This window comes from Erpetoichthys calabaricus, chromosome 8 (genome assembly GCF_900747795.2).
Source record: "Erpetoichthys calabaricus chromosome 8, fErpCal1.3, whole genome shotgun sequence".
Classification (NCBI taxonomy): Eukaryota; Metazoa; Chordata; class Cladistia; order Polypteriformes; family Polypteridae; genus Erpetoichthys; species Erpetoichthys calabaricus.
In genome coordinates this window covers 78,631,811-78,645,657 of record NC_041401.2, presented here as the reverse complement: position 1 = coordinate 78,645,657, position 13,847 = coordinate 78,631,811, and the positions used below count along the sequence as shown (strand labels likewise).

The 13,847-nt window shown below is 34.4% G+C and overlaps 1 protein-coding gene across 3 annotated transcripts in view; it reads right to left on the bottom strand.

Annotated features, from left to right (window-relative positions):
• Window positions 1-13,847, bottom strand: part of cfap221 (cilia and flagella associated protein 221) — a 66,704-nt gene that overhangs the window by 38,414 nt on the left and 14,443 nt on the right. For all 3 annotated transcript variants that reach the window (XM_051930948.1, XM_051930947.1, XM_028806907.2), the window contains exons 6-8: window positions 12,936-13,036; window positions 6,720-6,823; window positions 3,161-3,320 (exon numbers count right to left, since the gene is read on the bottom strand). In XM_051930948.1, the coding sequence (XP_051786908.1) occupies window positions 3,161-3,320; window positions 6,720-6,823; window positions 12,936-13,036 (365 nt within the window). The remainder of the gene's footprint in view (window positions 1-3,160; window positions 3,321-6,719; window positions 6,824-12,935; window positions 13,037-13,847) is intronic.

Below are 13,847 nucleotides of genomic sequence, written 5' to 3'. Positions count from 1 at the left end.
TTAATATAAGCGTGGTTTTTAAAAAGTATTTTTATATATACAGTAATCCCTCCTCCATCGCGGGGGTTGCGTTCCAGAGCCACCCGCGAAATAAGAAAATCCGCGAAGTAGAAACCATATGTTTATATGGTTATTTTTATATTGTCATGCTTGGGTCACAGATTTGCGCAGAAACACAGGAGGTTGTAGAGAGACAGGAACGTTATTCAAACACTGCAAACAAACATTTGTCTCTTTTTCAAAAGTTTAAACTGTGCTCCATGACAAGACAGAGATGACAGTTCTGTCTCACAATTAAAAGAATGCAAACATATCTTCCTCTTCAAAGGAAACAGAGAGGAAAGCAAACAAATCAATAGGGCTGTTTGGCTTTTAAGTATGTGAAGCACCGCCGGTACAAAGCTGTTGAAGGCGGCAGCTCACACCTCCTCCGTCAGGAGCAGGGAGAGAGAGAGAGAGAGAAAGAGAGAGAGACAGAGAAAAACAAAGTCAAAAATCAATACGTGCCCTTTGAGCTTTTAAGTATGCGAAGCACCGTGCAGCATGTCGCTTCAAGAAGCAGCTGCACACAGAAGGTAGCAACGTGAAGATAATCTTTCAGCATTTTTAGACGAGCGTCCGTATCGTCTAGGTGTGCGAACAGCCCCCCTGCTCACACCCCCTACATCAGGATCAGAGAAAGTCAGCGCAAGAGAGAAAGTAAGTTGGGTAGCTTCTCAGCCATCTGCCAATAGCGTCCCTTGTATGAAATCAACTGGGCAAACCAACTGAGGAAGCATGTACCAGAAATTAAAAGACCCATTGTCCGCAGAAATCCGCGAACCAGCAAAAAATCCGCGATATATATTTAAATATGCTTACATATAAAATCCGCAATAGAGTGAAGCCGCGAAAGGCGAAGCGCGATATAGCGAGGGATTACTGTATATATATATATTAGTTAACAAGGGTTTTAAGAGTGGGACACTTTTGTATTTAATTCTAAAATGAATCTTGTACAGAGTATTGTCTTGTCTCTTCAGGCTGCCTCCATTCCTCGCCTTCCAGCTTCATCCTTCTCCACACCCGCCCACCTCAGACCACATGGGGGCGACCACCCTGGTTGCTATGGGGACCATAGCATTGAGCTTTGAAGCTCAACCCTGTAGGGGCCCGTGGTCACCGCCAGGGGGCGCCCCAGTGCCTGGGGGGCCCTGGGCCTCAGCACTTCCACCACACCCGGAAGTGCTGGGGGAAGAGGAGCGTCCGGGTCGCCCCCCCAGCCACCCGCAACAATATATATATTATTTTCAACTTTTTAGTCTTGGTTTTGTTTTAGTATAACTTTGTAATCAATAGTTTAACACTTCCTTTAATATTTGTATCCGTTACTAGCGCCATCTATTGGCGAAATCTTTAACTGTTCTTCATATGAATATTTCATTTCTTAATTAACATGGATTAATTGATCAATTAGTGAAGCTGATTATTGATTCATGCATTGTCATCGAAGTGAGTGTGCAAAATTTCAAGTCATTTGGACAATAGGAAGTGGGTTAAATATCGATTACAAAATTTGTACCAGACAACAAACAGGTGAAGTTAAAAGAAGTGTGGTAATAATAAAAATGGCAGAATTTCAGGTCATTCTTGAGAAGCAGTTTTGCTAATAGTAAAGCAAGTCCACATTTTTAATAGAATCATTTTTGAAAGCATAACAATTAAAGTGACATAGTTTTTAAATTTGGGGGACATATAGTAGGTTTATTTTTAAAGTTTGTATGTGCTGTGTCACAGTTGTGTAATATTGAATTTTAAAAGAAGGAGTGGGGTAAAATAATTATTTCTTTAAACTCTGAATACTTGGTGATCATTCCAACAGAGGTGTGGGGGATGGTATAGAATTATTCCTTTTCTTTTATGGCAGGATGATTGCTCCTAATCTGAAACACCACAAACATAGGTGCATTTATTGTATAGAAAATGAAATCACTCAGACACTGGGCTGAGGGAGTGGGGGTTTAGGGAACCATGCAAACTCCACACAGACTGTGAAACGACTAGAATTTGAAAACAATCTCCTGGAGCTGGAAGGCAGCAGAAGCGATAATCAAAACTGTGTTTGTTTAATGTTTAATCAGTCCCTTTCTGAAATGCTGTTTACAATGTTTTAGTTTCAGCATCAGGGCCCTAATAATTTCACCTACCCAAAACTTTAAATCATTATCATAGTTGGTGCCATTCTAGCTAATAAATGTATGTCAATGACAATTTAAATACTGGAAATATTTAAAATAATGTGTCAATAATGTTGGAGTCTTCAGTACTAAGAAATATAAATGTGTGAAAAGCACATTTGTACAATATATTATGGATACCTATTGTCTCATTTACTTTTTTAAATGCAGTTGTTTGAAGAGGAAGTTGAAACAACATAAAAACAAAGTCTGCACTATAAAGTTTTAAACAATTAGGCATGAAAAGTAAAGTTACATAAAAGTTTGTGATAATGAAATTTTACAAACTGGTACCAAATTAACTCATTTGTTTCTTAAGTTTTTTTTCCAAGACCTTTTCCTAGTTCTGTGGATAGCAGTGATGTATTAAACATTAGCAGCTACCAAAATATGAATTTAAAAGGCACTAATATTGTCTAATTTGTAAAATGTTTAAAATATGCAATGCCATTTAAATTATCTAAAGGACATAAAAATATGAGATGTACAAATTTGAATTTAATAACCCATGACATCAGCTGAAGCCTATCTCATCAGTGTTAGGGTCACAACAGGAACCGATTCAACCCTTTGCTGAGCACACTGACACTCATACAATACCAATCTACCTGTAGAATGGTCAGCTAATCTACTTTGCACCTCTCTGGGATATAGGAAGGTGGAGTACCTGAAGAAATATTAGGAAGACTCAGAGAAGGTACATGAATGTGACACAGACAGTGTCTGGGATAGGATTTGAATCAAGGATTAATGAACTACTGGACCATCATGCTACCCAATACAAGACATCACAACTAAAACCTATTTTAAATATAAGTACTTCAAACGTTATGCATAACAAATAAAAATGCACCAGAGTCTAATCAGTTAAGTCAGCAAGTGAAATCTACTGAAGCTATTTTAAATGAAAAGAATTTTATTAGAATAAAGTCAACATAACTTACTTTATTTGAAGATATGGTGTGGATATTCCAGTGATTGTGCAAACATACGGTTGTGAATTAAACTGAGAGATTACAAGTTGAATTGTTGTTTGGGCTGTTCCATATTCAAAAGGTGTGAAGGTGACAATGACATCTATCTGTCCATTGGCTGGTATTATTCCTGAATATATAAAATAAGATATCACTTTCAAGCCCTCTTAACTCAGTTCTAGTAAATGTGCAACTATAGCTTAGGGAAAGTCAACAGAAAACAACAGATGACGTATATTCAATGACACTCAGTGCTGGATAATGCAAAAAATATATGCAGCTTTGTAATATACGTTATTACTTAAAAACACCAGCAAAACAAACTACAAAAAACAGGAGAAAAATTATAACAACATACTATGCAGAAAAACAACTCTTTGGATTTACTTAATAAAATTATGCCACCTATTTCTAGTTATTTGAAGTAAGCAGATCTAATGTTTAACATATACATGGGGTAATTAATGTTCTCATAATCTACTATTACAATAAGAATTTATTGAAAAAAATAAAATGTTGGAGCTACTCAAAAAATTACCTATTTCCATTTAATCAAATTAGGTTATCCTAATTTAAACCAAATGTGAAGATCCAATGTACAACTTTCTGTACATTATTCACATCATCATCACCTTTCCGGTATCACAGTGTTGCTTTCTCACCATAAGGAAACCAGGGTTCGCCTCCCAGGTTCTCCCTGGATGGAGCTTGCATGATCTCCCTATGTCTGTATGGGTTTACACCAGGTGCTCCTATTTCCTCCCACAGTCCAAAGACATGCAGATTAGGTGAATTGGCCGTGCTAAATTGTCCCAAGTGTGTGTGGGTGTGTGTCTTCACCCTGTGATGGACTGGCACCCTGTCCAGGGTTTGTTCCTGCCCTGCGCCGTTTGCTAGCTGGGATATGCTCCAGCTAACCAGATCTAGATTAAACAGGTTAGACCACCCTGTATCGAAATAGCAATACTCTCAAATGTCAATTGTTAGAAACAGATACATAGGACTTATAAATGCACTCATTTTCATATAAATCAACTTAAAGTTGGTGTGTAATGGCAAAATCATTTAAAGTTAAAATTTTGAATAAAGTCAACATAAGGCAACTGAGTAATGGCAATGTAACCTACAAAATGATTTGTGTGATTGATGTTGGTGTTTAAAGCAATGAAATCCTTTTAACTTGTTTACACATAAATTTTATGCATGTATAAATGTCACACCCATTCAGTTCTACTAAAAAAGGGTATGAAAAGCCTTAAAACATGCTAATTTTAAGTCAATCTAAATTAGCTGTGTAAGAGCAACATGCATCAAGAATCACTTTTCTGGGTGAAAGAATATCAAATTGCCCAGCTAATGGTTACACAACAGTAGAAAATCACACATACCCTTTAAGATAGATTTTTTTTTAATAATTTTGGAAAACATTTACAAGATACAACTTAACATTCACAATAATACTGCCATTAATTCAAAATATATTAATGTATACAGTACTTTAAAATATATTCAAATTATAACAGCAAATATATTTAAAGAGTTAGAGGGTCATTTTTTGCTTTGTGATGTCTAGTATTTACAGCAGCAAGTACATGTTAAACAACTCTAACTACCAATGAGCTTTTGTGTTATTTGGGGGATGTGCGGACATATTGCTGCATGGAGTAAAACTGTAAAAGCACTTTAGCTAATCCAGGCCATGAACTTTGAACACATTATTTTAAGTTTATTGTTAACTAGAACAAGAGGAATACTGTGTTTTTATATTTAACAGAGGAAAAAAAAACTTCTGAAATCTATATTCAACAGATTAAAAAAAAAAATATAATTTGTGAAAAAAAAAAATAATTTGTTGTAGTTTTAAAGTATAACTTAGCTGAGAATTAGTTTAGCTGAGTACTACATCCTTAAAAGGCACAACAAGGAAACACCACAGCGTTTCAAGTACATGTAAACAATTCCAAGAATAACTGGCATTAAGAAGCATGAGGTTTGACAAAGACTACTGGTCAGTGTCAGCAAAAGAATCTCTTTAAGATACTTCTGTATATTTATGGTTTGGTGCAAAAAATTCTGGACTTTGTCAGTTTTTTTTAATTATTTAAGGGGCAAAAATAAATAGTCACAGTATACTAAAAGGTGAGAATAAAAGAAAATTACCATCTTGTGCTTGTGAGCAACATAAATATAATTTTAAAAACTGAAAGCACATATACTAATTGTTAAATCTAAATTTTGTTTGGAATGTGTTTTCACACTCTTACACCCAAACTAATCAGTCTTTAAGATTTTAACAGAAGAAAAATTCTGCTTTATATTGACTAATTAAACCAAAATAAATCAAACTGCAACACATCAATCAATTTTCCAAACCTTCTTTTCACAATACATTGATGTCACAGCCAGTTTCAGCAGTATTCGACACAAAGCAGGGTACAGCACTGGATAAGATATCCACCCAATAGAGGGAAAATGTGCACACACAGATCCACACTCACTCCTTCAAGGCTAAATTCGCATTCGCCAATTAACATAACACATACACACATTTGGAGAGTGGAAAGAAGTAATTATAGTGAGAGAACACGTAAACTTCACACAGAGAAGTCACACAGCCAGAAACCGAATGCAGATTCATGAATCTGAGCGACACCAGGCATACTTAAATGTTCACCTACTCCAATGAAATGTTTGTTAACTTTTTAAGTATTGCTATGGTGGTGGATTGTAAAAAAACTTAAGTTCCTCCACAACCTTAGAAATTATTTTTATTCAAGCAATGTATTTAATTTCTGTATCACACTTTATGTTATGAAAAAAAATGTTGAGATCTTTAGATGCTATATAAATGAAAGAAATGCCATGTCCTAATGTAAGATGCATACATTTAACTGTATTCTTTCACTGTGCAGACTTAAAAAGAGAAACTGGTGAAAAGTTGTAATATTCTTTGGACGGAAGACCAGTCCAGAGGCGACTATACTCACACTCACTCACCAATTCAGTTACTTACAGCAACACAATTCAGTATAGCATCTCTTTAAAATATGGGAAAAAACAGTTGCTAATCAATATTTAAACATATAGGAACAATTATAAATATGCCTTTTTATTAATAATTAAATTGTGTATAATTACAATAACACTGACAAACAATAAGCATAATTTTAGATGGCCAAAATGTGTTTACATGATAAAGGATTATTGTTGTTGTGAAATTAAATTCCATTCTGTTGCCAAATAATTTCTCCAGAGTTGTTGGGTATGAAGGAAAGAATAAGGGAAGATTAAACATTTAGTCATAAACATATGTGAAACATGAAGAAGTAGAATCCTAAATTTAAGAACTAGATAAAAAGTGCTAGGATTTTCTAATGTTAAGTGAACAGGTAAAATATATGATGATCTCTGGTAGTTATATTTAAAAATCAGGCTGCTATGCAGAATATTACTCTAAATAATTATTTATCTGTCATTAAAATATAGCGTCCTTCTATAATACTGAAAAAATGGTATACTAGCAACTCACCTGAAAGTGGCTCAACAATAAATGATTTGTGAGGGTGAATTTCATAGATCTGAAATTCAAAGTCAATCGGACAGCTGCAGCACAAAGGAATAATGCACACCTTGCTAAAGATTAAAATAAATAAATAAAAAAAAAATAAAGCACACATTAAAAATGGCAGGAGAACAGTAATGTTAGGTTCTTTTTGAATGGTCAAAAACTGAAAACAGAATATCATATATTCACATGATTAGTCAGTGTGTCTTCTGATTATGATAATAAACTGGCTAGCTCAAACAAATGCTGACTTGTGTCTTTTCTATTAATGTGGAAGTGTTTCACCTGTAAATGACTGTCATTTGGTCATCACTGCTGAGTTAGGCTTCAGTTGCCTGACACCGCACCAGAATGAACATTAAATCGTTCACTTTCAGAAACTACTTCATTGAGTTCTATGACTCATGGAGCTGCAGTCTATCCTGGCAGCATGAAATGTAATGCTGTACTTAGTCCTGAACAGAATGCTAATTTCAGCATAAGCAAAAACACTGTTAAGTGGTATGTAAAAATTTAAATACAACAGTAGGAATTCAAATGCACTTTGAGAGAATACAAGATTGGTTTCAAATAAATCTTTGAAAAGATTTACATATTATTATTGTATTCAGTACTCCCATCCATTTTTAAACACATGATCATGCAATCAGCCACAATTGGGTACCAAATTACTGCAAGACACAATCATGCAAACACCCATACTCAGTCAAACTGGGACAATTTAGTCATCAATTAACCAAACATGCTTGCCTTAGGATGTGAGAAATTACTATCTTGAGAAGCTACAGAGAATATGCATACTCTACACAGTGACTAACTTGAAAATAGAACCCAGGTCCCTGATACTATGAGACAGCAACATAATAAGTATGAGATATATGCAATTTATTACATTAGGTTCATAGTAAATTCAGTTCTTGATCATACAGCTTCAATCAATAGGTTATGTATATTTTTAGACTTTTGTGTTCCTGACATTCTTAGGCATAACAATTTGTCTTTGAATTTTTATTTTTTTTTGCTTGTACCCAAATTCATGTACACTGATCACAAAGTCAGTTGAATTTGAGTTAAATGTAAAATGCCTTAAAGTTATAAAAAAAAAAAAAAAAAAAAAAGTTACAAATGGCACATTTTAAGAGTGCCCACATTTTGCTTACCTTGATTTTATTTGTTGTTTTTGTACACCATGGGATAATTTATTCTTACTTATATAATAATTAGTACCCTATAATTTCTTATTCATTTATTTATTCAGTGTTAATCATAAAACCCACTATCTCAAAGCTCCCTTTACAAAGCAATTAAGGATAAAATCCCAGACAATCATAACTGTTAAGTATTCAATTCTTTTGATTCAAGCACACTTTTAGAAGTGAATATGTATTCCAGTCCTGAGGTGCAAACACAAGATGGCGTATGTGTAAAAGAAGTAAGAAGCTGGGAAGTAGGGATATATATCAATAAAAAATATATGTCTTCTGATTTGACAAAGCCAAACTACTGTACGTCAGATGGACAAATGGCTTGGGGAGTTCCTGGATGAGTTGATGGTGAGGCCTTAAGGGGCACTTACCCTGTAGCCTGTGTGTGGATCTTAATGCAACCGTGATATGGACAATGTGCTGTTAAAATTGGTGCCATCCTTTGGATGAGACATACAATTGAGGTCCTGACTCTGTGTTATCATAAAAAATCACAGGGCATCTTTTGAAAGAATAAAGTGTTTTTGGATGTCCTAGATTAACTGCCTGGCTTGGCCAAGTCATTCCTTATGTGTTATTGGGTAACTATCTCTTTCAACCTTTCACTTCCTAATAGCTAATATGTAGTGAGTGTACTGGCATAAAAATGACTGCCATCACATCATCCAGGTGTATGCTACACATTGGTGGTGCTTAAAGTGGTTCGCCACAGGCTAGGTAAAGTGCTTCAAATAGGATAGAAAAGTGCTATACAAATGTAATTATTATTATTATTACTGTAAATTTATGTAAAGAGAAATATAAAAGAATTTCAAAGGCAATGAAAACACCATGGAGTAGCCTGATATCTATCAAACAGAACAAGAAAATGGATCAGAAGACCCAATGGAAGCAAAATTCTGATGCCAAAAAAAAAAAACTTTACAAGAACAAGCTAGAATTTGGTGAAAAATGTATAACTTTAAAATAACACTTTGGTAAGGACCTAGAGAAAACTCATGTAAACATGTGGAGAACATGCAGCTATGAGGCTACCGGAATAACCACTATGCAACCTCATTTTCATACAGTTTATTCAATCAATTCCTTATACCTCTCTTTGACTTTACATCAAATGAGCATAAAGTAGCATTTGTACTGAATCATATAATTAGAAAAATAAACTTATTAAAATAAAATGCATGGTAACCAGATAAACTATCTCTATCACATTAAATAGGACAAAGTGGAATTTTCAAGCATTGAGCACTTACAAAGTCTTTCCTCATAGGTTTCAAAACACATCAATTAGACATAGTCACTTTGTTTGTTGTGTATGCCCCCTGAGCAAGAGGTTTTGTGTGTTCTAATCCTTTTGGCATTAAATAAATAAAATAGAAAAATTGAATTTTTAGTCTGACTACATTTCAGGCAATGTAAATAGGAATTATATAATTTATCACACCTACTTGATGATATACAAATATTTGCTAATATTTGCAGAGTAAAAAATAAAAGGGTAACATCTTTATTAACACATTAAAGTCCCCATCTTTCTTTGTTTGCAGCTATAATATAGTAATTTTTCTTTTATCTTTTATATCACAGCTGTGTTAGACTGATCTTGCTTTCAGGATTTATAAGTGGAAAAATCAATCAAATATAAATTCAGATTATCCATGTATGCATTTATAGTGCATAACATAATTATATCACCTGCATATACATGCAGTATGACACTGCATATGGGAAAAGATTTTAGCAGTGTCCAGTGCCAGTAGATGCACATGTTTGATTTATTTTGGTAAAAGCAAGCAAGCATATTTGATTAAAGCCATCTATGACTTGCTAATCTGAATGTACTTACTGTTCAAAGCATTAGAAAATAAATGAAAAATATACAGTTCTAATACCAATTTTGTAAGTATGGTGGCAATATTATATTTTTAAATACCTGAACAGCATATTATCAAAAATACGGAAAACAATGTGTTCCATGTAATTTGCCAACCTCTCTTTTCAAATATATCAGGTGTACTACAATGGAACGCTGGTTAGACCTGCTGTCTCACAGATCCAGTGCCCTGGGTACAAATCCTACACTCAGTGTATTGTCTCTATGGAGAGACAGAGAGGGAGATGATCAAGTACTTAAACAGTAGCACTTAAGAGACTCTTCTGCTTAAATCCATTGATCTGTGTGTGTGGCCACCGGCGAGTCTTGGCAAGGAAACTGGCTTGGATCCATTCTCCAATATGGAGAAGTTCAAGTGCAGATGATGTTGTCTCTGACCGGAGTGAAAGTTCCAAAGTAGAACCATTAGTATGACTGCATATGCTGTGCATGTGTCAGAAATAAGATCATTGGAGATGCATGGAAGGAGATGTTTATGAACAGAGCGGTGACAGCAGCATTGGATGGCAACCAAGGAAGGAGAAAATCTCTAGTAAACATCACATGAGGGCACAAGGGAGAAGCATGGTTTTTCACAATGTATTAGGTTACGAGCATTACTGAAGCCAAGATGTCAGCCAGAAAATTTGGATGTGACTGTCAGTAGGGTTTGCTCCGTAGGAACCAAGGTACCCAAATTATTCTATAACATTTCAGTAATTATATATCGCTTATTGCTGATCTTTCTTATCATAAAATAGGCAATTACAATAGCAATTGACGAGAAGAATTCATAATTAGTTGCAGAATTACAGTGTTTTAAGGTTCCTCTAGACTTCCTCTTTCTCTCACACAATTTGGCTCAAAAACTAATCAGCACATTGTCATCTCATAACAGGCTTAAGTTTCGAGTTTGGGATTTTTCAGTCCAGCCAGTTTAGCTGTAGACAGTCCTCAAGAAATTGTGACACGCAGACACACACACACAGACAGACATACACCCATCATTGAGATATTGATGTTTTTGGTATCAGGGGATCCTAAAACGTTGAGATCCATTGAAAACTGGAGATCAAACTTTTTGAGGAATCTAAAGCTTTCGCTCTTCCGCATAGACGATAGATTATTGTGGGGGAGGCCACAAAGCAAAAATGCAATTAAAAAATATGAAAGAAGAAACACATATGAATATTGATAAATTTCCAATTTCCAGACAAAGTGCTATATCATATTACACTTTAGTAATCGACGTACTGTCATTCATAGTAATGATAATTATTACTCCAAAAGAGAAAGATATACAGATTTACACACTGTTTAAGTAGCATCACAAAAAAATCACCAATGGGTTACGTTGAAGGATTCTAGTCTTTAAGGCCCAAGGTAGAACGGAAAAGCTCAGGCTGTGCAGGCACACATCTGAGCAAAAGTAGGCTGCGAACGCTGCACCATACCACTAACCATGGAACCCCAGATTCAGAACCAGAAACAAAGAAAATCTGTGATAGACAGACAGACAAACTTTATTTGCATCATGGGGGAACATTCCAAAAAGAAATATTTTCTAGATAAGAAATTTCATTTAGTATATTTTGGAAAATTGGAAAAATGTGATTATTATGACTAAAATGAGCTTGTTATAAACATTTTACCAATATGTTAAATTACTGAGGTGTGTATACTACTTACTTAATTTTTGCACAACAGAGAAATCTGCTTGGGGATGGAGAACCAGTAAGTGTCTGCATGCCATATTTAAAATGAGGCAACATAGTTTGAATTCCGCCTCATATCTTTATATATAACACGCTACTGTGGCTGTCCATTTGTCTGTCCAGGATTTTAAATCACCTGTAGCTCGCAAACCATTTGAACTATTGACCTGAAATATTGTGTGCATATATATATATATATATATACATATATATATACCACATGACGCCTGCTATCCGCTTTTGGGGTGATGATTGACCACCAAGGTTATTCCTTTTTTTTTATTTTCATTTTATTGTAGAATCAACTCTGGGCAGTGGCGCAAGCATATGGGTGCCATTCTCATCCCTACCACCTTCGCCGTCAGTTCCCCTACCTCTTCATTACTTAAATTATTCTTGAGGCAGATTAAAGACTAAGTGCCAGCTTAAGTAAAAAAATAAAAGAAAATGTACTAAGTAATTGCAACACAAACACTGACTTAAATCAGTTTTAACGCGAAAAGATGCTGGCGAAAGAAGAGAAGAAGCCGGCCGCTAGGGTGGAGAAAAGTAGAGCTGCTCAGGAAGCAGCAAGCCCATCAACCTCTGAGCAAATGAATGCCAAACGTACAGAGAAAGAGTATGAAAACTATGAATGCTCAAGTCAAGTGTATTTGCGTCGTTACTGGTACTATATAACTATTTATTAATACTTCACAGTCTTAGAAGCAATGACCAAGAAAATCTATAATATTATACTGAATTAGCTAAAACTGAAAAAGAAATATACAATTCTTTTGGGAATACTGAGACTGTTCACCTTCTTCTGTTATTAACTATTGTCAACCTAAATACTTTTCGACTTTTTTCATCCCATTGGTCAACATACAGTATTTACTTATACTGCAATCTTCTTTTAATATTTCACTTAAAAACATACTTGCATACTGAATCTTTTTATGAATTCACTGACCTTGCCTGGGTTCTCTGTGTTAAAATATAATAAATATATAATATTTAAATATATCATAAACATATAATAAATACTAATGTTCTTTTAGAAGTGGGGAGCTCCCAAAATAACCAATAACCTCTCACCCATACCTAACTTTTTCAATGGCTGCTTCACCACCTCTCATGACAATATAATGAATGCTTTCACCAGATTCACAAAAACTCAATGCAGCTTCTTTCACTTCATGTGATGCTTTTCCTGAATTTACATGACAACAAAGATCAGATCTGTTGTTACATTCTCAGGCACAAAACAAAACAGCATTTTACTAATTTTCATTTGCCAGAGTAGACATGAAATGGAACATTTGCATTTTAACTAATAAAAAGGATGAAAATTATTAGAAAACAATTTACAACTTTTATTATAGTATGTTTCAAATAACAAATTTACCTTTGCCCCAAAGGAATACTAGGCAAATTTATATGTGAAGGAATCTCCAAGTTGTTTATCACTGGATATGCATGTATTGGAACAAGAAGAGTATCATCTCCCTGCAAAAAAAAAAAAAAGATCCATTTGTATATAGTCACTGTACAATGCTTAATATCACAAATGTAGTTAGGTTTGAATTTAATTACATCATTTTACTAGTTTTATTTGCAAAATTGTTTAGATAAAGTAAACTGTATAAACATTTTTTGTTGTGAAGCCTTCACCTTAGCCCAATGACAGAAGTATAAATTCCTGAATACATTTTCCTGCAGGTTATGAATACTGCCCCTAAACTGGGAAGAGTTCTTAAGTGAATAATTTAATATTGTTATTAGCTAATTGTGTACTTGTGACACAATGAAAACTTAAATGCTACATAATTGGAGGCTCTCCTTGTTCAGTCTCAATTAAGTACACTAAACTTAGAGTTTGGAAAAGTCATGTTGCTGCATATTGTTGAAACATGCCAATTTAAACTGAATGTTCACACTTTTGTAAAAATCTCTATTTTTATCCATAATCTTAGTCATTTAAATTATGTATCTGTGTAGAGCTACAATATAACCGGTAAATGTATATTTTGACCAGATGCAGCGAAGTCTAAAAAAGGTAAACTGGGACAAATCTTTAGCAATGGAGAAGGTCGAGGAGCAGTACAGCTGGATTAAAAGCATTTTATATGCAATGCAGGACATTTTCTTACTGAAATTTAGAACCAGCAAGAAGTTAAATAGAATGTTTTAGTGAATAAACAAGAAGTTAAAACAACTGCAAATAAAAAGGTATATAATTCATACAATCAAATATTGTAATTCCTGCACTAGCCATAGGCAAGAAAGCAGAGGTGAAAAAGATAAGAAATAATTGATC